The 25,703-nt window shown below is 35.1% G+C and overlaps 1 protein-coding gene across 3 annotated transcripts in view; it reads left to right on the plus strand.

Annotated features, from left to right (window-relative positions):
• The first annotated feature begins 4,507 nt into the window (after positions 1-4,507).
• LOC106057372 (folate receptor beta-like) overlaps positions 4,508-25,703 on the plus strand; it is a 34,354-nt gene continuing 13,158 nt past the window's right edge. The window contains exon 1 of one of the 3 annotated variants that reach the window (XM_056037400.1): positions 4,508-4,547. In XM_056037400.1, the coding sequence (XP_055893375.1) occupies positions 4,523-4,547 (25 nt within the window). In that variant the 5' untranslated portion in view covers positions 4,508-4,522. Of the gene's footprint in view, positions 4,548-4,626; positions 4,765-24,752; positions 24,893-25,703 lie in introns of those variants that run through there. The other 2 variants (XM_056037401.1, XM_013214541.2) reach the window with 2 other exon arrangements.

The following is a 25,703-nucleotide window of genomic DNA, read 5'->3' on the forward strand; positions in this document are numbered from 1 at the left end:
TAGTTTTTGTATTTGAAGGTTATATGGTTTAGCGCTTTACGTATAATTAATATTGCTACTAATCTGTGCGATTAGAATTTTTAAAAACATTTTTACCAATTGTTTTTGTTTAGCTTCTAGCTTTCTCCATGCACAATGATCCTATCACTTGTCTGGACCAGGGAAGAATGGGATAGGCCCCTCTCTTTGTGAATGCTTACATGATCGTTTTTCTATATATAAAAAAAAAAACAAAAAAAAAACTCACTCAGGGCTCAAGCCCCCAAGGGGACTAATTCAACTTATACAACCACATCTGTCAAGTACGATTTCTTTCCGTTGTTCAAGATACCAAAAAAAAATTAAATACATATAGTTAATTAACTAATTGATTTTTTTTTTTAATTGACTCTTGTGTTGTCAGGTAAAAGAAATAATTGTGCAAATTTGCAGCTTATTCTGAGATTTTGTGTGGGAGAAATAACGCAGAACCTCAAAGACAGTTAACTACAAGACGCCAGACGAAAAATGTGAAGATTCTGTATTAACACACAAGAAAGAGCTAAGGGTGGAAATGTATTTTTCCTTGGACGGGATAGTTCAAGAAATAATAACCTGATATGAGTAATATGATGTGGTTGGTTAATATGGATTTTTGCCACCATCCCAACTATTGAATGCTCAGATCAACATCAATCTCGATAGTGCGTCATAGCGACATTGACAAAAAAAACGAATTTCATCTTTAGCGTAAGAGACTTTAACCTTTTGTCTCAGTTTCTTCAGAAGCATTTGAAATTCTGAAACAAGGACCTGTTTAAGATATTGAGTTTTAATTTTTAAAATGTTGACTACATGATTCAGCTGTAAATATTGTCTTTATTTTCATATATCTGACAATTGTGGTAAGTGAGTTTCTGTTTTTTTTTTTCAGACTCAAGCTGATCATTAGACCTAGTAGAAGAGTTCTCATCTGTTCCTGTCAATGTCTCTAGATCAGTTTCTATAATTTTGTTAGAGTTATTTTGTGGAAGACGTCCTAGCGGTGTGCTGAAGTCGATAAAAAGGTGTGTAAACGGTCCAGTGTACCGAAAAAATGTTACTGAATAGATTTCAGCTTCAGCCCGAATTTTATTTAAAAAAAAATTGAGAATGGTTCGAGCGGATAATGAATTAAGATGATGTCATTAAAAGACTACAAAATGTGTACCCCGTCATTATCCATGACAACGTAACCTCATCATTTGCAAAAAATTGATCCAGTTTTGTGATGTCAGGTGAACTGTTTAAAAAAGATCGAAAAATATTTGGCTCATTATCACCCAATATTACAATAGGTTCGTTTTGTATTTGTGGAGACATGTAGCCTATCTGTTTGGTCTAGAACTAAGCTTAGTTCGAAGCAAATGTTTCTCTCGGGAGTGATCGCACTTGAATAATAATTTCACAAATCCCTAGAAATGACCTAGATTTTGTCTTTGTCATTCTTCTTCAACTTGTTCGCGATGCCCATTAAGTGCCAGATTCTGCTTCTTTAGAGTCTAAGGCATTTATTTATAAGCTCTAGATCTAGATGAAACCAGCGTACTGAACAATGGAGTAACAAAATGTGAGTTAGCGTGTAAAAGTGCGTTGTCTTCAGAGGTCAAACAAACCTAGTCAACTTGATTCAACCTGGTTAACAGCTTACGTTTAATTTAAGAAAGAACATAGGGGATTTACAAAATTAGCAGAGTAAATCAATTTCTAGTCAACATTTCAAATTCAGTAGTTTGACTTAATTAATGTATGAAATGTATGTATAATGCGTTGATTTTATTGCGAAAATTAATCCTTAGTTTGATGCCCCGTGCAGCCCGCACCACTCGCACATGGCTAGACAGATATATATATATATATATATATATATATATATATATATATATATATATAGATATATATATATATATAGAGAGAGAGAGAGAGAGATAGAGATATATATATATAGATATATATATATATATATATATATATATATAGATATATATATATATATATATATATATATATATATATATATATATATATATATATAGAGAGAGAGAGAGAGAGAGAGAGAGAGATATATATATATATATATATATATATATAGAGAGAGAGAGAGAGAGAGAGAGAGACAGAGAGAGAGAGAGAGAGAGAGAGAGACAGAGAGAGAGAGAGAGACAGAGAGAGAGAGAGAGAGAGAGAGAGTGTGTGTGTGTGTGTGTGTGAGAGAGAGAGAGAGAGAGAGAGCGAGAGAGAGAGCGAGAGAGAGAGAGAGAGAGAGAGAGAGAGATGCTGCCATGGATAAGAATGAGACTTGGTCAACAGAGAATGCTAGTCAGCACCTTTTTGAATTAGAAGCTACAATTTGAAAATTTGAAACCAGTTTATACATGCCTTTCCTAACCTGTTTTCCTACAATGTTTTTGTTAGAAAATATATAAAATGCCAGGTTAGTATGCCTACTGTAATTCAAAATTTTGAGTACTTGCGAAACAACTGTAGGCCTAAATTTGTTTCCTCAAAACAAAGTTTACACTTTCAGTTATTGCCTATATTTATAACTTATATACATTGGCATTCCTGTCTAAAAGAAATCATGACAACACTTGTTCATAATCGTTTTTGATTTGAGTACACATATGCAACGACTGAATCGATTTGCATAAAAAGATTTACTTCCTGCGAAACATTGTCGAGCCAAGCCTGGAATACCAACAAAGGATGTTGATCAAATTTGTAGATTTAACTCTTTGTCTCCGTAATTATTTTTCCACGTTTTGGAAGGAATTCTTCATTTTGCTCATACTATCTCACTACCCTGTTATGATTGGGCTTCAATAGCTTCATTGTTTGTTATCAGAAACTGCTGTATTTGGTATAGAATTAAAGGGAAATGCATGTTCTTTTTATATAATTCAAAGTCAATTTTAAAAAGTAAACATTATTTAATTTAATGAGGTCAAAATCAACGATTGTATCGTTGATTAGGAGAGAAAGAGTTAAATCAAAAAAAAAAAAAAAGGTTTGATAGCGTCCATCGGAATCATTCTGGAAAATAGCAAGAAAATAAGGCATCTCGCAACAATTTGTCCAGATTCAGCAGCATGCCTCAAGCTAACGGTGGAATTTTTCAACATCGAGACGGATATGAGATTAGGATGTATCTTATCCTCATTTCTTTTTATTGTAGCCATCGACGATGTCATAAAAATACATTAAAGAGCCTGCTTTCGGGTTATCATTGCGTAAATCAAACTGAGTTGGATTTTGCAGACGACAAAGCAATACTTTGAAAACAAATAAATGTATACACGAGAAGGTGGGTAAAGACGTCCTAAAAGTTATGCAAATTGGGTGCAGGTTGCCCAGTACACCCAAGAGCATTGGTCATACAGATCTGGAACAAATAGAAACAAATGGCATGTCGGATTGGAAAGCAGGAGCCGTCTTTCAAAAAGTACCACGGCCTATCTGAACAAACAAATGAATTAGCACGGTGATTAATTTTCACCTACTCAATACAATCGTTGTCCCAACGGCCATCTACGCTTCGAGACCTGGAAGGTTGACAAGAGGCTGAGAAAGATCCTACGAATAACATACCGAGATAATGTTACCAATAGAGAAATCTTTTCCCGCAAAGGCATTCGAAGTAAGGGAAGAGGCGACTGAAAGTCGATTGACATTTGTGAGACCTATCATTAAACACGATGAAACATGTTTACCGAAATCAGCCTTAACATGAAAGCCGAAAAGAGGAGCGTAAAAACATGGCCGTCCACGTCTAACATGGCGTCACAGCTTTTTAGAAGTCAAGAATTTCGTTGGCATTAGCTGGGAAGTGGCTGTGAAAGTCGCCTTAGACTGATTTCTGAGTAGAGAGCGTGCAGCCCTAAGCGTCGAATGGCGCGCGAGGGGCTTATAATTAAGTCTAAAGAAACCTTTTCTTTACATGTTATTCTAAAAAAGCTTAAAGTAAACGAAGATTATTTTTATTTGCAGTATTTCGAAAAATTCAGTTAAAGATTCAAACTCTGGCCACTATTTTATTCATTGATCTAAAAACCAGTGTTGAAAGTCTTGGGCTAGCTTGGAACAAGATGGCAAGTGTAACAACTGATAAAGCCCGTGTTTTGACAAAGAAAAGCAGATTTTTAATAAATTAAAGAAGATATCTAAACCATAAACGGGAAATTTTGCTCAAAGCTGAATTGAATATCAAATATATTATTGACCAAATTAGATTCTGCCTCAGTAATGTAACTTATCACTGCTAGGGGTCTCAACCATAGACAGTTCAAATGAGTACTTGAAGATACTGTTTTAACTCTGCCGTGCGCATCGCCATCCAGACTAGTGCTAGAAGGTGCGCACTGTGATAAACTAGACCTAGAAGGATGTCAACATTAGGAAGAGGAGAGGAAAACGATTTCCGCCCAAGTTGAGAGCCGAAGTGAAAAGACTGCGCCTAAGAAAGATGATGTTTTATGAACTTGTGATGTCGTGTAAATAAAGATCTATGTGCCTCGTTGAGTTTGCCTCCCGTAAGTTATAACAATACCTTCCCGAGTTCGCGCTTAGTTTATATAGCTCAGTGTACATTAATATAAGAGTGACCTCCCTTGTCTATTATTACATGCTGTTGAAATATTCACCTATCTATGTCCTGTTATAGTCAGTGCTTAAAAACATAATTTTGCGGCGCGATATATCTAAATAAACACATTATTGGTAAAGCTGTTGTGCAAATCTTTAAAGAAGGTATGTAAGATCTGGATCTATATATTTTACAATAATTTTTATTTAAATCTGGACTAATTCTCCTGTTGCATACATGTGTCACATTGACATTTGTTCTGATGCAAAATAGTAACCAGGATGCCGGATTGGCGCGAGTTTTCTAAAAATTTTAATCTAGATCTAGATCTAGAATGGGCATATCTAGATCTTTAGTATAGTGACTATAGTCAGTATAGATCAAGATCTATTACCTGTACCCAGAAAAATGTCAGTTATTAATTTAAGAGTAACAAAAAACTTAAACAAATTAGAATTAGATCTAATTCCACTTATTAAAATCTTAACTTATTCATCATAAAATCATGGTAAACCAGACTAACCAGTTACCAGTAACACAGTAAACACAGACTAAAAACGCAAAATACTTAGTCTTAGGCTTATATTATAAAATTATATTATTTGTTACTTATAATAAATGAAAAACTATCATAGTCATGGAATCCCCATATTGATGAAACTATAAAAAAAAATTAAAGCAATAGGGTTTATTAAAAGAATATATAATCAAATAAGAACATAAAATTAAAATGTAATTTAAGCTTGGTTAGGCCAATAATCATATGGAATATAATAGGTAAATAGGTTCAATCATTTGATGATTGGGACCCTGGCTAAGGAGGTCAATAGGTTGGCAGCTGTCTATCAGTACACTGATGAATTGATTGGAGTGACCAGCAGCGTGCGCTTCTCTCTTTCTCCTCTTGCTTAGCCAAAAAAAAAAGTATCTGTGTTCTGCACTGATAATTTATGTTAAAACTAATTTTTTTTGTATGCATATCTAAAGAAAAATGTAAAAGTGTATTGTGTTGTTTTTTCTTTCTTTCCTTTTTTTGTGTAAAGATGTTTTGTTCATTGTTTACAGTATCTAGTGAAAATGTCCAATATACATATTAATAAATAAAAAAAATATTTATAAACATTTTTAAAATTCTCAATTATAACAATAAAAACAAACTTTCACCAATGCTTTGCAAACACGTTGATGAATGTAAAAAGCAACGACTTGTCAATGAACCATTTCTCCTTTTCTAATGTTTTATTACTTCTATAGCCTCCATTCTGTCTAGCACTCAACTAGGTGCTAAAGTATCCAGCTGAATGGGTAGATAAAAAAGGGGGTGGTATAGGTAGATGGAATCGGACTGCTATAAAGAAGATAAGCAAATGTGGGTGGGGCAACAAGACTATATGTTGCCTATAGTTAAGTGTGGGCCCATTTAAATTTGGATTAGGCCCAATCTCTAGCAATCAAATGTTTTTGTTTTGAAATTATAACTACAAAAGTTTTAATGTAAACAAATTGAACATGAGGTGAGAATATATAGTATTAACAATATGTATTACTATCTAAGTGAATTTGTCTGTGAGCGAATTACCAATGAATGATTTGTCATGAACCAGCTGTCGGTGAACAAGGTGTCTGTGAGCGATATGTCGGGTGAAGGAAATTTCGGCAACTCCACCATTGTCTGGTTCCAAGTCCAGAATGTGAAAGGAGGAGGGACGAGCAGGGGCGGCCCTTGCAGTGTGCGGGGCCCTGGGCGAGAGTCATGTGCGGAGCCCTTAGTCGTAAGGGTTGACTATATATACCGTACCACATCTCACCAATGGGCTAATCTGTCTCTAACTCTGTGGGCCTTATTTTTGTTACAAAACAGAGAACATTACTTAGCTACTGTTGGCTTACTATTGGCCGCTAATTCTTCTGCATGAACAGGAGCAAATAAAAAGGAAAACATTCGCGCACTACTAATATTAGAAATATTATGTCTCCTCTCTCACTCTGCAAAATGAAGCCAAGTGGACGTTCTATAAGAACAAAGTGTGCTATAAGAGTTACAGTGGTCTTGTACACTTTCGCTGACCCGATTTTTTTTTTCGGAAGGGCTTTTCATAAAAAAAAAATCAATTAGTCAAAAGTTGCATTTATGTTACTAATGTTATAAATGTCTCTAAGAGTAGTTCAAACTTTATCCCTCCGCATTTTCCTATCAAAATCGAAGTAGATGTCGATATTTATATCTGAAATATACTATTTGGATTGGTTACTTTCCCGGGCATGCTACCCTGCCTCATAGTGGCGCCCAGGTGGAAACGATCGTAGGAGGAAACGATTTGGCTAAAGGGTAGCAAAACAAGACTCCCGGTTGGTGGTGCCTAAGGGGGTGCAAGAGCATCCTCATTGCACTGCGCGGAGTTGTAAAAAAGCTCCCACAACCTTGTCACAATTCAGGCGCTGTTCCTCAAGGGGCCGTTACATGGCGTGTCCCGCACAGTTAGCCTGGTAGAGAAAAGGAAAATGGCGGGGGTCTTAGTGTACGCGGCCTCTTGCCACGAGTCTGACCCACCCGCCAAACAAAACAGTGTACACTGTTCTCATTTAGGCCAGTGAGAGGGAGCTCTTGTTCACTTTTGCTGGCCTAGAGTTCCAAGAGCCGAAAGCTCAACTCTACCTGACAGTTTCAAGAAGAAAAAGAAGAAGATTGGTTACTTCCACCTGTGTTTTTATTGTGAATTGTTAAACGATGATAGCTGGTTATAAGATGCTGTCTTTACCGAAACTGAACAGTATTTCAAAACCAAAAATGTATGTGAAGAGCTTAAATGGTAATTGGTATCATAGAGATACTGGGAAAATATTGAATGACAAGTCCTAGTTAATGTTTTTCGAAGTTGGTGACAATAAAATCGCCAATCGCGGGGCCCAGGTACGGCCGCTACTGGGGATGACCATCTCTTCATATAAATCTAACTAGTAAACCGGAAAATTTTAGTAAAAGTGGTAAATTGCTACACATTTTGAAATATGGCCGAAATAGAACACTATACTTTTTATAACCAGTCACTGACCAAAAAAAGCAAATAAAACACCCACACAATACTTTTCGTGGAAAAAAAAAAGCTAATACACAACAAACATTATATTGAGAATTTTTCACATTTTTTTCTTATTTATATGTATATACTATATTGGACTTTTTTACTATAAAGTAAACAATAAACACAACAAAAAAAAAAAAGGAAAGAAAAAACAAAACATTAATTTGAAATGCACAACAAACATTAGCTATAGATCTAGATGTAAATCTATTTAATATAATAGACCTACAGTATATCGTGGAACCAGATTATGATTATATATAAAAAATGCACTAAAACCCGATAGGAACCTAGAAGACCTAGATCTAATTTTAGCTAGACACCGTGAGGATAGACAGGATGCTGCCCAACCGTCGAATGATTACCGGAATATATATATATGCATCCTCTGTTTGGGACCTCTCGACTCCAGAAAACATTAAGAAACTGGAACAGACACAAAATAGAGCAGTGAGATTCATAACAAACGAATATTCACACTTGACTAGAGTAACACCTTTAGTAAAATCACTAAATTTAGAAAGCCTTCAAAAGAGAAGACTCAAAAGTGAAGTAGCAATTATTATACATAAAACACCAAATGTTTGTAAAATGTTTTACATGTTTCGGATGTTCCTTCAGAGTTGATGATAGTTTACTTCCGAGTCCAAACCAAAGATGGGGGATGGCAGTGGGCAGGGTTTGAACCATTGATAAATCCAAACGACAGTCCAGCATGCAAACCGCATGACCAGGCAGCCATCCATCCACTGAACCATAATCTTCAAATACAAAAACAAAATCTAACAAAATACTCAGAAAGACACAAAGATAAAGGCACATTCCTCATTCCTTATGCTAGGACAAATTTGTACAAGTGCTTCTTCTTCCCTAGAGTTAATTAGAGCATGGAGTTGGTTGCCTGAGCTAGTCAGAATTGGCAGAAATTAGGTCATTGGCTAACATGCATGACTAAAGGCATGATGTGTAGGACATAATCATCTTTTTTGGAGTAACGTCTGTATTATATAAGATAAGAAAAATGTTACCGATGTGGTTTCATTCAGCCCGCAGAAACGTCGGCACAAAGAACACACAAAAAGAGATAACTTTCAAATATAGTATCCCATTAATGAATGTAAGTACTAGATCCACAAGTTTCTAATAAAATTGTTTCAGGCCTATTACATTTCATTTTTTGTACATTTTTTCGGTCATGTGGCCTGCAATACAAGTGCCGGAAAAATATTTTGGCCTGCAGGTCCAATTAGGTTGGGCATCACTGACATGGACTGTAGCCATATTTGACTATTCTGTTTTAACAGTCATGTTTACATCAGAAAATGGGAAAAGACAGATCAGAATAGCGGTCCCAAGGTTGGGATTTTGTCTAAAATCGTTTTTTAGTGAGCGTCTAGAAGGTAAAAGAAACTTGTGTATGAAATGTCATGCTTAAATGTACGATAATTTAGGATATCTCATGATCAATGAATGTCATTGGTAACTTACAAATATAAAGTAGATTGCACATTTGGTGTTCTCTTTTATAGAATCATACTATTTTACAATATCTTAGCTAAGTAAGCTGACCATAGTTTTAGTATGACTTTTCCGCTGCATATGGATTGTGTATACCACAATGCAATTTTAAAAAAAAAGTTTGAAACCTTTTAACTGCGTTTATTTTGCATAAAAATATAGGGCATGTAATATTTTTATTAAAATTCAAATAAAGATATTAATAATTTCCATTCTATGAAAACATTTCTTAAAAATGTATAACTATTATTTACTATGTTGTAGAGAAATACTATTTTTAGTTAAAAATCTAAACTTTTTGTATTAGCCTATACTTAAACGTTTTTCTCTCCCTTTTAAAAAATTAAATTCATTTTCCTTATTACCTCCCCTATCATTGCTCATTTTATTTCATGCCAAGAGTTGGAAAAAAAAAAACAACAACAGCGAAATACATTCTTAAGCATGACTTTTCAACAAACTTTGTAAACAAAAAAAATATTGCGTTTTAGTTATTTTTGTGTCACATTGGAACCAAAAAACAAAAACAAAAAAAAAAGATAAGTTCTCTGATATATCATTTGAAATTGTTGTGTAGAGTGCATCACAATTGGAACCCTAAGGCCTGCATAAGCGAATAGGAGTTCTCTCTCACTGGCCTGAATGAACGGTGTACACCTCTAATCAGGGCCACCGCTACCTATTGTGCAATGTGGGCTTGAACGAAAATGTTGTTATCTAGAGTTGCCACCTGGGAATGTGAGAAACTCTGCCTTACTATGTTTTATTTCACGTCATTGTTTAAGTGACTTGTACTTTGGATTATTTACTTTGTATTAAACTCAAGAAAAGTATTCATATGTTGGATAAATTATGAAATCCGTGTATGTCAGATGATTGTGGATACAATGCATGTCTTTCCAAAATGCAATTATGATAATTATTATGAAAGTGTACAGAACGTTAAAAAAGTTCCACTGTTAATAGCTTTTGTATTCTGAGCCTTTTTTTTTCGGATTATGCTTTAACATACAATAAAAAACAAGTTAACGTTTAGACCATGTAACACTGTTGAACAGTCAAAGTTATTAAGAAATTGTATATAGATCATGATCATTTACACTGTTCATTGTAATGTAGGCCTACCTGCCGCAGCTCATCAATTATAAATTCATCATCAAAATACAGGAGCAAAAGTGAGTTGTCAAAACGATAACAGTTTTTAATGTTTGTCACAATGAACCAAAATATCAATTTTTGAAGGCACGTAAATCAGTCCTGCGTTTTTTTTCATCATAATTTTTCTATAGCTCAGTGGGCATCTTACGTGTTGTCAAAAGCAGCACATACCTCTGCTTAGGGGTAAGGGGTACTAGTTTCCAACTTTGGGAAACACTGCTCTAGAAGTATCAATACTGGACGAGTCCCTCCAACTGTTCCCACATCTTGTTTGGTATCTATTTTGTTTTATCTGTAATATGCAGCAGTAATACATTTTAGGGTACCCGAAAAGAGCAAAAGCTGCTATTACTTGTGTCTGTCTTTCCGTCCGTCTGTTGTCTGGGCGAGTCCCTCCAACTGTTTACACATCTTGTACAAATGTTTGGTATCTGTTTCCGAATATCGGCGCCATATATTTCTCAGCCTTGGTTGTTCCAATCAAGGGCTTGTCTAGTGATGTTGGGTGCAAGCTCTCTGAAGGACATCTTCTTTAATGATGTTGGTCAGTCGTTGACTTGTAGCTCCAAACAGCTAGTACAACTAAACCGATGTAGATGTATTAAATTTTAATAAATAAACTTTAAATAAGTTGAACTAACATCTCTTGAGAACAAAAACTTAATAAAAAATAATTTATTACAATATACACAGATTCAAATTTAAAATTAGAATTAAATCTAGAAATAATTATATGTAATGACATTAAAAAAACAATCTAACTCAAAACAAAAACATGTTTTAACTCTTTGATGTCTCAAGATCGTCTTCCAATTCATGTTTGCATTACGCTCACTGCACAGCCACCAGCCAATCACTAACTTCTTGTCATTGTCACCTTGGAAACACACACACAACTCCATTACAAATGGGCTGCTGCTTTATTGTTTGCAACAATTCCTTATAATTGATGACATCATAAGAATCTTCCCTAGGCAGGTATTTAAGAACATCTGAAGTTTAAAAGGAGAAAATAACTTAATACATAATGATAATGAAACTAAAGCTAACATTCTAAATAAATACATCAGCTTTCACAGCCCCAGGAGACAAAGACATTACTTAATTTGAACCAAGTAGACAACATAGGAGAAATAGAAGTACAAGAAAAAAACAAACATTTGAAGTTGATGAATTCTCAAAAAAAAATGTAGGGGTACTGTACTGATTCTTTTAGAGTACTTTCAGATACCGGTATTTTAGATCCTTATTTATATAGAACTAGAATACATCTCTGTATAGAAATTTAGACTTAAGTCACAGTAAGACTTTAGACAAATATTATTTTGATAGATTAACTTTTACCTGTAGCGCCCAAATTCTTTCACCCTATTTCAACTTAGCCAGCTAAAGCCCTGTAGGAGATTGCAATATGCTGATTTTTATACAATATTAAAATTCCCTAAAGATATTTAATTATAACATGTTTTTCTGGTTTAATTTTACATGAATATAAGTATCCAAATATATAATGTTAAAATGAATTTTATCTTTTTGGTTCTTATGCATATCTTGGAGGGCTCAGACAAGTATTCCTATTTCTGTGATGAACTGCGCAGTGGTTTCTAGATTTTGATGGGGGTATGAAAGTAGGTATAAAGTGACAAAGAGAAAATGCATATAAATATATGGTACTGCATTTTTTTTTCTGAAAGAATAAAAAAAATGCTAAAAAGTTTATGCTTGCTAAGTAAGGCGTAATTAATGCTTTAATGGAGAGGAAATAATTATGCAACATTGTTTGTATAATAAATGCAGTAAATGTATACGTTTTCTCTTTTTTATCACTGTATAACTACTTTTGCACCTCCCTGTATACAGTTTTTGTTCTGTAAGGGGGTGTTGGGGCCAGTCTCTTGTTAGGGCATCTTGATACTGATAGAGTATGTAGCTTTGAAGGACTTGATCGACATTCTCTGGTGATGCTCCACCAAAGCAAATAACTGATGGCTAAAATGTCTGCTTTTTCATTGCCTTCTATTCCAATGTGGCCTGGTTGTTGTTGAGGTTTAAAAGAGCTGTTCTGGGTTGTTTTATATGTGAAGCATCAGAGTTTTTTCAGACATTGTTAGACACTGTTAGAGAATAGTCTGTTTTGAGTCAAATTAAGACAAACTAAACGTGATAAACCAATGTTTCCTTTCCTGGCAAACAATTTAATCTGTCTAATGAAATGTGCATGAAGGGAAGGGTTGCAGAAAGAGCTGCAACTTGAAGAAAATTGCTTATTCTTGAAAAAAAAAGCTTACTCTTGAAAAAAAAGTCAGTTTCTGAATTAGATCCAAGTTTTTTTTTTGTTTTGTTTTTTTAAAGACATTGAACTAAAAAAAAAGGCAGATAAATCTATCAGTGAAAGGGACACAAATGCAATTAAAAATTTAATGGAAAATAAATGTGTACAAGTGCTTTAGTGTTTGCAGCTCTTGGAAATAAAATCAAGATGTGATACATTTTTTTTTGGAACAATAGATAGGTTGGATACAATGTTTTACAGATTGGTGTCACAGAAGAGGCTTTGGAAAGTGCTTAAAGAAATATTACTTTCACAAGGACAAGCAACTGTAGCAAAAGATTTCTCAGCTGTCAAGGAGTAGTTTGCCACTCCTATTTTTATGGAGAAATCATAGCTTGTGAAAATAATTGGTTGAATTTCTATATAATATAAGCTACATATTGATATTTGAACCAATTTGTATATTATGTCGCACCACCCTATAATATCAAATTTTATTAGTAGTAAATATAAAATGAAACTTGTACTAGTGGTAGGGACGATACATGCAATCGCCCTCCGCCCGTCAGACAAACCAATACTTTTTCTTTTTATATTTTAGTTAAGAAATTACAAAATTAAAAAAAATATCTGTAACTAATATAATTTATATATTCAATAAATTAAATTCTTATATCGAGTCGCCTCTACCCTATTCTTTAATGCCAAATGCAAACATTAAGAGAAATTATAAAAGAAGCGAGAATTAATTGTTTTCACTCTACCGCCACATCCCCTCTCCAGACGAGAATATGTCGCATTGTTTAGTTTTGCAACATATATTTAAATTTAGCATTCAAATCGACTGAGATATGGTCAGTCACATGATTTTTTGGGAAGTCACAATTGCGGAACACAGTAAAAATGTCGGAACAAAGCCTATATAAAGTATATATTTTATTGGTCTTATATAATACTGGTACTCGAACTCCTTATCCTTTACATTAATTTTATTTTTATTAAAGCTTAAGACAAACATTGTCAGTATCAGATACCTTACCTCTTCTATAATTGTAATTGACGTCATACTACCCTGATTTTCCTTACATGGTTTTATTTTCCACTAATCTTTAATTCTTTTTTGTTACGGTATATTTATTTTATATATATGCCTATATGATATTTGATATTATTTCTCTCCTTTTTGCTGGACGTCTGGTAATCATAAATTCTATATTATATGTAATATTATTCTCTAAATGTTTTTAAATTTATGTATACTAATACAAACTCATTTAAATTCCGATAATCTGAATCACTATGTAAATATTAAGCTAAATGCGCAGGTCAAATAAATAGCATCAGTGGTGTTTCACAATTGTGACTACGGGTATCTTTAAAAAGGTAAAAACTGGGTGAACACCTCCCAATTTTGTTTAAATTGAATTCCTGGTAGATGCTACGAAATGACGTTTTTCCACATCTGTTTATTAACCGAAAATTAGGTATATCACGCAGGTGATGGGTCATTATCATTTTAAGAAAGCCTTAAGCCTTGGCCTATGCGGTTCTCCTGGTACGTGAAAAATAATGGACTATTCCACACCTGTCAACTTTAACCTGGAGTCAAAATTAATTTTCTGCTGTGAAAGGAAAACCCGTATTTTGGAAATGTAGAGAAATGCACCATGCGCAGTGCCGTTACAGTAGTGTAGCAGAAAATTTCAAAATAAAGTAGATTTTAACTAATTTCGACGAGCTGGGACTCTACTGTATATATCAGACGCGAATAGCCCAAACTTTCAGTACGGTAAATGAAATTACAAAAGTCATTTCTCTATAGAAGTTACGAAAGTTATATAATATAAAACCACAGACCTATATATACTACAATATATCTATGTATTTGCCATAGACATGTCTATGCTGTGGTATTTGCTCTCTATTTACGATTTATTTAGGTAGGTGCTGTTTTACTATTAAATACCAAGTATCAGATTTCAGAAAAACCCAGTTTTTTTTTGTTGTGTAACGCTATTTGCTAACACCGTATAGATCTAAATTACATCTCTTTAATAGTACTAGTCGACCGGCGGCGTAGCATACGCGCTAATTCTAGGTGTATAAATGATTAAATTAAACCATTTTATAACTTATAACAGATTTCCCGCGGCCTCCTGTCGATTTACCAGGAGCTCCAAAACATTTGATTCATTTTACAAACATTTTAACGTAATTTACAGAAACCTTGTGCAGCTGAATTTTATTACCAATATGTTTCCAGTTGCAGCAGTTTCGTTTGCTAATCCGCCTCCAGTAGCTCTCGTGCCAAACGACTTACTAGGAAAAGAAAATACTTTATTTAGTCTTTGGTATAAGAACAACGTGTACGATAGGAGCTACAGTGGTCCATTGACTTTTGCAGATCGCGGTTGTTGTTTTTTTGTACACTGAAACACGTGTTTTCACACGGCCATCAAATGTATATTTATATGCACAGTAATAGCATATTGTGGAAAAAATGAAAACGTCATTATCAAACTTTCTGGATTCTGATTGGCGAAATAACTTTCTTCAGAGTTGAAGATAATCCACTTCCTAGTCCAAACTTTCATCCAGGACATGGACCATTGAGACAACCGAGCGACAGTCCAGCGCGCATACCGCTCAACCAGGCAGCCATTTTTCGGTGATGGAAGCCACGAGAATTTGTTTTTTCTTATCTTATAAAACAGACGTTACTTCTTAAAAGATTACCTACGTCCTACTCGTATTCCTATGTCAATCTAGTCATGCATGTTAACCAATGACTTAAATTCTGCAATGTCATTGGTTTTCCAGGCTGGCTCAGGCAACCCATTCCATGCTCTAATAGCACTCGTAAAGAAGGAGCATTTGTACAAATATGGAACAAGGAATGTGCCGCCTCAACGCCAATGCAAAGTGATCCTTAGTGACGTGATTGTGAACTGTGGACAACAGTTTGGAAGGGCAGAATATGGCTCGCGGGCATCATTCGTCTATCTGATCGGCTTATCTTATCTTATATAATACAGACGTTACTTCAAAAAAAAAATGATTACGTCTTACGCGTCATGCATTTAGTCATGCATATTAACCAATGACTTAAATTCTGCCAAGTCACTGGTTTTCATGGCTAGCTCAGGCCACCCATTTCATGCTCTAATAGCACCAGGGAAGAAGGAGTATTTGTACAAATTTGTCCTAGCATATGGAACGAGGAATGCGCCTTATCTTTGTGACTTTCTGAGTATTTTATTAAATTTTGTATTTGAAGATTATGGGTCAATGTTTTATGTATAATTGCTACTTTACTTTTGAGTCTTCTGTCCTGAAGGCTTTCTAAATTTAGTGATTTTACTAAAGGTGTTACTCTAGTCAAATGTGAATATTCGTTTGTTATGAATATCACTGCTCTATTTTGTGTCTGTTCCAGTTTCTTAATGTTTTCTTGAGTTGAGGGGTCCCAAGCGGAGGATGCATTTTCCATTATTGGTCTAACCAAGGTTAAATAACATTTTAATGGCTTATGATGTTATAGATAGGAAGAGGATAAGCACACTGTGAAAACACCTATTTTTAGGGCTCGACTGAATTCGGTCATGGATATTAATATGGCTATTTTTCTTAAAATAAATTCACACCTAGCTAGGAAAGAATTTTAAAGTTCTTAAAACGGATGGTGCGGTTTCAACATATACCGGTATATATATATATATATATATATTTTACAATACCTCTATTCAAGTCAGAACTTCGTGGAACCTGAACACGGATCTCAAAAAATGCTCTAACGATTTTCCTAGAAATTTAGTAGTTGATAATATATCGATGCGAAAAGAATTTCCAGCTCGTTGGCCACACTCGGAAAACGTTTTTGTTAAGGATACCTCAGCTTTGTAGCTTTTGACTTCAGTTGTCGAGCTGTTTACATCCTAGGAATCCTTGGACCTTTGCCTCTTTTCTTTGCCTCTTTTTTTGGGCTATTGGCCTCTTTATTGGGCTTTTTTTTTTTTATTAACAAAAAGATACATATTTTATTAGTAAGGTACAAATTAAGTAGTTACATTTTAAAGTACAATGATTGCAAAACATAGCAATGCATATAGTTACATTTAGGATGTCATAATATTTTAACGTTTTAAATTGCTTTGTATATGGCGTTATTTTTTTCCAATAGCATATAATGAATATTTTTGAAATTTAAGGTTCTTAAAATATATGTGGTGAGAATGTCAACAATAGGTAATTAAATAGAAACAATCAAAAAGTGAAAGTAGAAACTTAAATGATATTAAAAGACATTTTAAACATCGTAGTCACATTTTTTCCCACTTTGTCTACATTGCTTATGGTTGTTTCCTTTGTGCTTTGCTACATTACCCCAGTTCTTCATATTAACTTCTATCAAACGTGCATACACATCTATGTGTGTACATACTTATGCGAACATAGGCATTTAAACATTTATATTGTTTCTTTTGTTGTCTCCCTTTTTATGACAATTTTTGATTTCCTCCCTTGAGATTTGGAAAACTACTTCCTCATCATCAAGGTGGAAATTAGAGATGGGAATCGAACCCAACTTTTAAAGTTCGGGTTCGGTTCGGTTCGGCCAGATTTAAGTTCGAGTTCGGTTCGGTTCGATGACGAGTATAGTTCGGGTTCGGTTCGGTCAGGTCTAAAGTTCGGGTTCGGCTCGGTTCAATGTTATGAAATTATGTAATAGCAAAATTAAGTTATAAGGTTTAATGCTATTTATTAGTTAAAACTTTTTTATTTGAATTTTTACATAAAACAAATACTTTGCAATATAAAATAGGCCTATGGGCAATACTTTTGCCAAAATAATGTTGCCTACATACATTTAAAGCGTTGTAAAAATGTCTTAATGGAGATAGAAATGAAGATGCGACAGGTTTTCGCTCAAGTCGGCAAGTGGTTTAATTCAGGGCGTGACTCGGCGCTAAGCGAATTTTTTAAAAAGGCTAATATCGATGTGCTTTCTTTCAGAACGCACTATTCATCATAATAAAAAAAAAAGTCGAGGGCCATATCAAATCTAATAATAAAGAGGCAGACCTGGCCAATAGAATTATGAAAGGGACATTCTAGGTAGGCCTACATATTGCGCACGTACTTCTATAATGGGCGTGATCTTTTTAAACAAATATTCTTCGTGTAAAGGCGTCTCTATCGAGGGTTTTTTTTCACACATAAGTCGTCACTATTATAAATTGCAATATACGGAAGAAATTCGACTATTCTGAGACAAAAAAAAATGCAGAAGAATCACACTAGCGGAGATGTTTTAAAATGTTTTCTTCAAAACGTTTTGACCCATATTGTGCATACGCGCCTCGCAAAAAAGCAGTCTACAGTTGACAAGGTCTTATTAGAAGATAAAATGACATCTCCACTTAATATATTTTAATTTTTAACATGTAATTATACTAATATTCAGATAAGTTACAATAAAAATAAAACTTTTTTTTTCGATGCCTCCTCTCTTTGTTAGTTGGTTGCTGGTTTATCGCTTACAAACAGCTAGTACAATTGAACCAATATAGGCGTTTTATATTTTTACCGGTAAGGATAGTATAGGTGGACTTCTTATGGTCCGACAGTTATGCTGGGCAGGGCACGTATCCCGTATGGGAGACGAACGTATGCCAAAGGCAGTCTTTTTTTTTGTGAGCTAAAAGGTGGTCGACGTTACAGAGGCGCCCGACGAAAACGCTTCAAAGACCAGCTTAGGCGTCAACTTTCCTTGGCTGACACAGAAGAGAGCACCTGGTTACATGCGGTCTTAGAACGAGTCAGTTGGAGTTCACTCCCGAAGGCCGCGGGATACACATTTGAGACCAAAAGAAAATCCGCTGCCGAGGACAAACGCAGACGCGAAAAGAAAAACTAAATCGACCACCTGCGAACAGTGGTTATGCTTGCCCTGGATGTGGCACAATATGTAGGTCACAGCTGGGCCTGCGCAGCCATGGGAAAAACTGCATTCCTCACTAATCTTCGGGCTCGAAGACAAGCCTTATAATAATATATAAACTTAATAAACTTTAAAATAAAGTTCTTATGTGAACAACTCAATATAGCCTAACTGTTATTACAATATTCACATATTTAACTTGAGATAGAGTTTTAATATTAATGAAATATACTGATATTTAAACAAAATCTAGGTCACCACAAAACAACGTCTTTACTCTTTCATGTCTTAAGATTGTCTGCCGTTTCACATTTGCATTACGCTAATTTCATCATCCTTAATGCATAAACACCAATCAATCGCTTAACCTCTTCTTACCGCCACCAGAAAAAACACACACACACTTTATGACACCCCTTTTTGTCAAGAAGTTGCGTCTCCCCATCCCCCAATTCAAGGTACTAACCATCCCCACCCACGGGAGAGGACCCCAAGTTTTTGAAACGCTGCATTTAAAATACTGATGATCAATAATGCAAAACAGAATAATAGTAAAAAATATTCAGGGGCGTAGATTGGAATTTTTCATCATTTGGGGGCCCGGGAGGGGCTGGACCTCTTTGGGGGCCCGGGGGGATTTTACATTTCTCCCCCTCCTCCCCCTCTCTTGCTACGCCACTGATAATATTCCAATATAGAATACTTCACAATTTTGTAAAAATAAATCACTTAATAGAAGATAATTAAAATTTATTTTAAACTAGAACACAAATGAACTTATTTATATCTACACTCTCTAATCGGCAAAAAATATTCTACTCTCAACTAACAGCTATCTCAAATAAAAGTGACAATATTTTAATGCCAACTTTCTACTTACTAGGAACTTGAATCTAGATCTAGATCTAATTAGAGGGCGCCTATTCGACTCAAAACCAATATTGCAAACAGCCCGCGAAAATTCAAGGTTAGGGGAGAGTCGGCACGTACGGAAAAACCCATAGGAATCAAAGCGAGCCGCTTTTTTTTTTCAAAATACCACCACCACCCCCTCCCAAGTTTTCAAAGTATAATGGAATCATTAGAATTTAAATAAAATATTTAAGTTTTTTTTTTTAAACCCAAAATATAAAAAGGGATGTAAAAATTGCAAAATTAGTTCGGTTAAGAAAAGGAGGGTTCGTTCGGTTCGGTTCGTACCAAGCAGTTTCAAAGTTCGGGTTCGGTTCGGTCATAAGTGAGGTTCGAGTTCGGTTCGGGTTCGGTTCGTTTCCCATCTCTAGCGGAAATCCTGTCTGCTAGAGTCAGTATATCCGGAGTTTCTGTTCAGAGACAATTTCTCTGTGGCTTTTTTTTTTTTGGTCACAGGGGCAAATTAGAGTCGTACTGAAAGTTATTTTATATGTATTTATATATATATATATATATATATGTGTGTGTGTATGTATGTATATATATATACTTTTTTTTCTTGAATATTCCCCCCCCCCCTTTTTATTTTTCCTCTTCCCCTCTTTAATATATTATTTCTCTGTAGACTGCACAAGCATGCTCAATATTGACAATGGTGGTGGAGAATTTTTTTTTTAACAATAGTAAAAACTTTGACATATGTAAAAAAAAAAAAATTAAACTAAATACTAATTTAGTAACAATTTGATGTAGAAGCTTGTTGAGATATGAGGTTATGTTGATGCTCAATATTAGAACAACAGAAGAACAACAGTAGCTGTATAGACTGTAAACGTCTGCAAGGTAGTAAGAAATAATATATTTGTATGTAGACTGCACAGGTATGCACAATACGGATAGTGGTGGTATTTTTCCAATATTCGTAAAGAAGTCACTATGGACATACTTGTTAAAAAGTACAAATTTATACAAAGAATTGTTTGCTTAGATATAATGTGGTCATGCTTGATTCTCAATACAGTAACAACAGAAGAAAAACAATGTTTACATAAAACGTAAAGGTCTGCCCTTGTTCTTGATTTCTTGGAAGTTACTCTTCTTTCCCTTTTCTTGGGTTTTCACATGTTCGCTCCTGGTTCCTTATTGTGTTTCCGTTCCTTGACTTTACGGCCTAATTTTCCATTTCGATATGATTCTCTGTTTTAATCGAATGAGATCTCTCGTTTTCTCCTGCCTAACTCGCTCGTCTTTGTAGATCAAAACTTTGGTTTAAGTCTTTACAGTCACAAGGTCAAGGCGTGGCCTTCGTGATTGTGTACTGTCTTGAATTGTCTTAACCCTTGTCAATTTCAAGAGGCGATCACTGTTTTTTTTATTTATTTGGAGAACTAGCTTTTTTAATCATATGGTTACAGGGTCTTTAAATATATAAAAAGGATAATTTGGGATATATATCTATACACATGCATACACACTCGCATACACACACACACACACACACACATTTGTTTCACTTTGCGTTCAATAATTTTCTTAAGAATGTGATCTAATAATACTTTACTGTGCAGTTTATTATGGTAGACAATTTGTAGGTAGGTATCCCAAATAAGGTTTCTATATTCTGATCAAATGATTACATTGATGTCTCTTAGTTTTTTATTTATGGCTTTAGGTACTTTATTAAAGAAAATAGCAGTATTTACATTTGCACAGGTTTGACTGTTTGCGTCAATAATATCTTCTAAAGTTTTTTTTTTTTTGCTTCCTCAACCAGCTCACATTCACTAAATAAGTGTTTCTCTGGGTTTTGGTTTTCTTTTTTACAAATTACACAGGTATATTTGGACCCTGTTGTAGTTGAGAGTCTTCCTTTTATTGGGGTCATCCCGCATAGTAATCTGTAGGCCGCTTCTCGTGCTTTGGGTGTTATGTATTTGTTGTGTAAATGCGTGAATGTGTCTGTCCAGTTCATTGGTTTAACCCCTAACTCCCTGACCCACTTTATTCTAACTTCTAGGTTTTCTTTCAACTTGTCTCTGAGTATAGTGTATATTGTTTTTGAGTCGTGGTGTGTTATGTTTTCATTGCTGGGTAGGTGTCTTGTGAGTGATCTGTAGAATGGATGTGTATGGTTACCAAAATGATGGGGTCTGTTGTTAGGAATGGGGAGGAGTTTGTTTAGTCTAAGTCCAAAATAATTTAATACTAAGGGGAAGTTATTGGGAGATCTTACTACTTTCCCTACAAATTTTATTCTAAGCGTTTTGATTTTTGTGTGAATGTCTTGTAAGCCTATCCCTCCTTCTTTTTTTACTTGTATGAGTGTTGTATGTTTTATGTTCCTTATTGTGTTTTTGAAAATAAAATTTCTGATAGTGGTATTGATGTTATTTATGAAATTAGGAGGAGGTTCTACTATATTTGCTAAGTAGATTATCTTCGGGATGACCAAGTTGTTTATTAATATAGCTCTCCCAAATATGGTTGTCGCCATGTAATGAAACATTCTAATCACGTTCTTTGTGTGGGCCAGAATCTCCGCCCACTGTTCATGGCAATAGTGTGCTGGGTTGCTAGTCCACACGATGCCACATACTTTTATTTCTTTCTTTATTTTAAGGTTAAAGGGAATGTTGGGGGGGGGGATTTCCCACCTACCTAGTCCCATAATTGAGGATTTATTAATGTTTATTTTGGACCCGCTCGCCCTCCCAAATAATGTAAATTTCTCTATAATTTTAGCTATGTCTTTTTCTGAGGTGGGGAAAAGTGTGGTATCGTCGGCATAAGCTTTAATTTTGACTACGGGGGTTGGACCGGGGATTTTATTCCTAAAATTTCTTTGTCTAACCTAATATTCTCTAACAGGGGTTCTACGCAAAGGGTGTATAAAAAGCGGGATAGGGAACAACCTTGCCTAACAGATCTTCTAATAGAAATCTTGCTGCTTAGTGTTTGATTTATTATAAGTTGACTTGTGGCATCGGTGTAGACTAGCTTTATGTATGTTATCAAAGTCTTGTCTATGTCTGTCATGTCTAGTATTTTGAATAAGTAGTCATGGTCAATTCTGTCGAAAGCTTTTTCTTGATCAATGGACACGAGGGCTGCTTTCAAGTCTTTGTCTTTACAGTAATATATGATGTCTCGTAGAAAGTGGTTCAGTTCGTCTATATTTTTTTCCGGGTTGCTACAGTACTGTCTTGTCCTAGTAGGTGGGGTATAAGGGGCCTAACTCTTACAAAAATCATTTTGGTCAGCACTTTATAGTCAGCATTTAAAAGGGAGATGGGTCTAAAGTCACTAGGTGTTGTGTTGTTTTCAGTTTTTTTTGGTAATAGTGTGATGTATGCAAGATTAAAGTCTGTAGGCGTCTGTCCTGTTTCTAACATGTCATTGTATAGTCTTAGTAGTAGGGGTCCTATTTAGGAGAAAAAAAGTTTTATAGAATTCATATGTCAAACCGTCTGGGCCAGGGGATTTGTTATTTTGTGTTGTGTCTAAAGCAGCCCTCAGCTCCTCTAATGTAAAGGGTTTATTTGTCTTTTGTTTTTCTGATGGAGGTAATGTTTTAGTGTTTTAGAAGTATGTTTTGTGCGTCTGTATCTGTTTGTTCTTCATTATACATGTTGACGAAATGTTTTGTAAAAATTTCTATTATTTTGTCACTCTCCTGTATTTTGTTTCCTTCTTTGTTATGTTGGTTATTATTCTATTTTTTGTGTGTATTTTGTTCTAGCGCCAAGTATAATTTGTTTGGCCCTTCTGATATCTGGGTGTTTTTGCATCTGATTTCGGCTCCTCTATATTTGTGTTTGTATAACTCTTCAAGTTGTCTGGTTAGGTCTGTTTTTTCAATTTCATCCTGCGTTTGAGTAAGCAGATTTTTTATTCTGTTTTCTTCACTTACCCTCTTTGTTTGTTTGATTCTTGCTAAGATTTTGAATTGTTTGATTTAATTTTTTATTATTGTCCACGTCTGGGTTAATTTGTATTCGTTTTCTATGTCTTGTTTTGTTGCTAGCAGGATTTGTTTTATTTCTCTTTTGATTAGTGGGTCTTCCAAAAGGTTGTTGTTTAATTTCCAATGGGATTCTTTTTTTTTTTTTTTTTTTTTTTTTTTTTTCCAAGTTCCAAAAGTACACCTTTATGGTCGGAGTAATGTAGGGTTTCTCCTAAATGTGTCACACTAAGTATGTTGGTGTCCGTGGGTGTGTAAAAACGGTCAATTCTGGTTTCAAACTGATAGGACCTGTGTGTTAATGTAGTTTCCTTGCCATTCGGCTCTAATTTCCTATAAGCATCTACCAGGTGGAAATAGTTTACTATTTCTCCCATGTAGTTGTGTGTCTCTGCTACCGGCTGAGAGGGTGGGTATTGTGTGTGTGTGTGTGTTGTTTGTCCAGTTGTGCCTCTATAAAGTTAAAATCCCCTCCTGTTATTACTTGTTCTCCTATGTTTGTGATTTGTAGTGTGTCACTGAGGTTTTGGAAAAAACTCACGTTTTTCTCTCCCTCTCTGAGCGGGTGCGTAGATATTGACTAGTGTGTATTTTTGTTCTTGTGAAACTACTCTAAGTATTACTACCCTCCCATTGTTGTCGTTGTGAGTGTGTGTGATTTTGTATCTATCGGATATTTGTAAGATGGCTACCCCCTTATAGTTTCTACCTAAGCTAAAATAACCCCCATGAATCCCATATATTTTCTAGCGAGGTAACGTTGTCCTGGTCAGCCAAAGGTCGTGAGAAATGTGGTATTCGGTTATCCCTTAACACTTTCGTTTTTGGTTAACGATGCGTTGATAGATTGGCGCAGAGGCTCTCACGTTACATGCATGGGGGCTGCACACACCGTATCAGTTCATATTTCCACTCCTTAGTAGTAATTCAATTTTTCACATAACTTTAGTTACATGTTTGCGATTGTATCTGCACTCTATTAAATCATATGGACATTGTTTCCTATTGCATACTCAGTTGAATGTCAAAAAAAAAAAAAGGGGATCAACCTTTGAATAGGGTTAGACTTACTAGATGTAGAGCTTTTTATACTACTTAATTTAGAACCGTTTTTGGTGATGTTACTGTCACTGGTAACAAACTATTGGACCTCATTCACCAATCGTTAACAAACAACATTTAGTCACGTGATCTTATCGAGAAAACAACGGGGAAAAAACTGTCACGTGACAACCATCATGAGTTAATCATGAGATCGTAAATTAGATAGAAGAGATAGAGCACCACGTGCTAAATGTTGTTTGTTTACGATTGGTGAATAAGGTCCATTAGTTAATAAAAAACGTGTAGGGCTACACACACACGCACTCGACTTGAAAGCCTATAAATCTGTGTGCTCTATTGAAATGATATAGTTTGCCTGTTTCTTACTTTTCGTGTAACTGAGGTATGCTATATCCATTTTATTATGTGTTGTATAAAAACCTTATCTTATCTTATATAATACAGACGTTATTTCAAAAAAGAAGATGATTACTTCCTACGCGTCATGCATTTAGTCATGCATATTAACCAATGACTTCAAGCAAAACACAGTGAAGTGATAGAACTAGGCTTTAGGCGTTATCATTTTATAGCCAGATCTATCATAGGCTGACGCGTTGAAAGGTGTTACAATATGCTTTAATATTTTGTGATTCATTTTTGTTTATGAGCAGTCTAGGGTAATTCACTAAATGGAATTGTGACTAGGCGTATGAGGTAGCCGGCCTACTCTTTGCGCTTGGGTAATTTAGATTAAGATCTATTTATCTTGGCGGATAGTTGGGAACTTGTCGCACACGTGTGAAGTTGAGAGGTTTTTTTTTAAACGGGACTAAAATGTTTGTTTTACATGTTTCGGATGTTCCTTCAGAGTTGACGATAGTTTCCTAGTCCAGACCTCCCGCTGGACGACGGGGGATGGGAGCGGGCAGGGTTTGAACCCGAGACCATCGATAAATCCGAACGACAGTCCAGCGCGCAAACCGCACGACCAGGCAGCCGTCTGTTCGTCCAGGAAGGCTCATAAATGTCTCGCATTCTTAAGTAGGTTACAAATAAGCAGACTGCGACACTGGCATTTGTGTTAGGGAGAGAAAGAGATCGAAATCTTAATGTTTTAATGCGGTGAGGTGATAGGTCTACAGGTCTGGCACTTGATCTTCTTTATCTCATAAATTACTGAGGTTTCTCTAAAAGAGAAGGCTAATTTCGTC

This window comes from Biomphalaria glabrata, chromosome 8 (genome assembly GCF_947242115.1).
Source record: "Biomphalaria glabrata chromosome 8, xgBioGlab47.1, whole genome shotgun sequence".
Classification (NCBI taxonomy): Eukaryota; Metazoa; Mollusca; class Gastropoda; family Planorbidae; genus Biomphalaria; species Biomphalaria glabrata.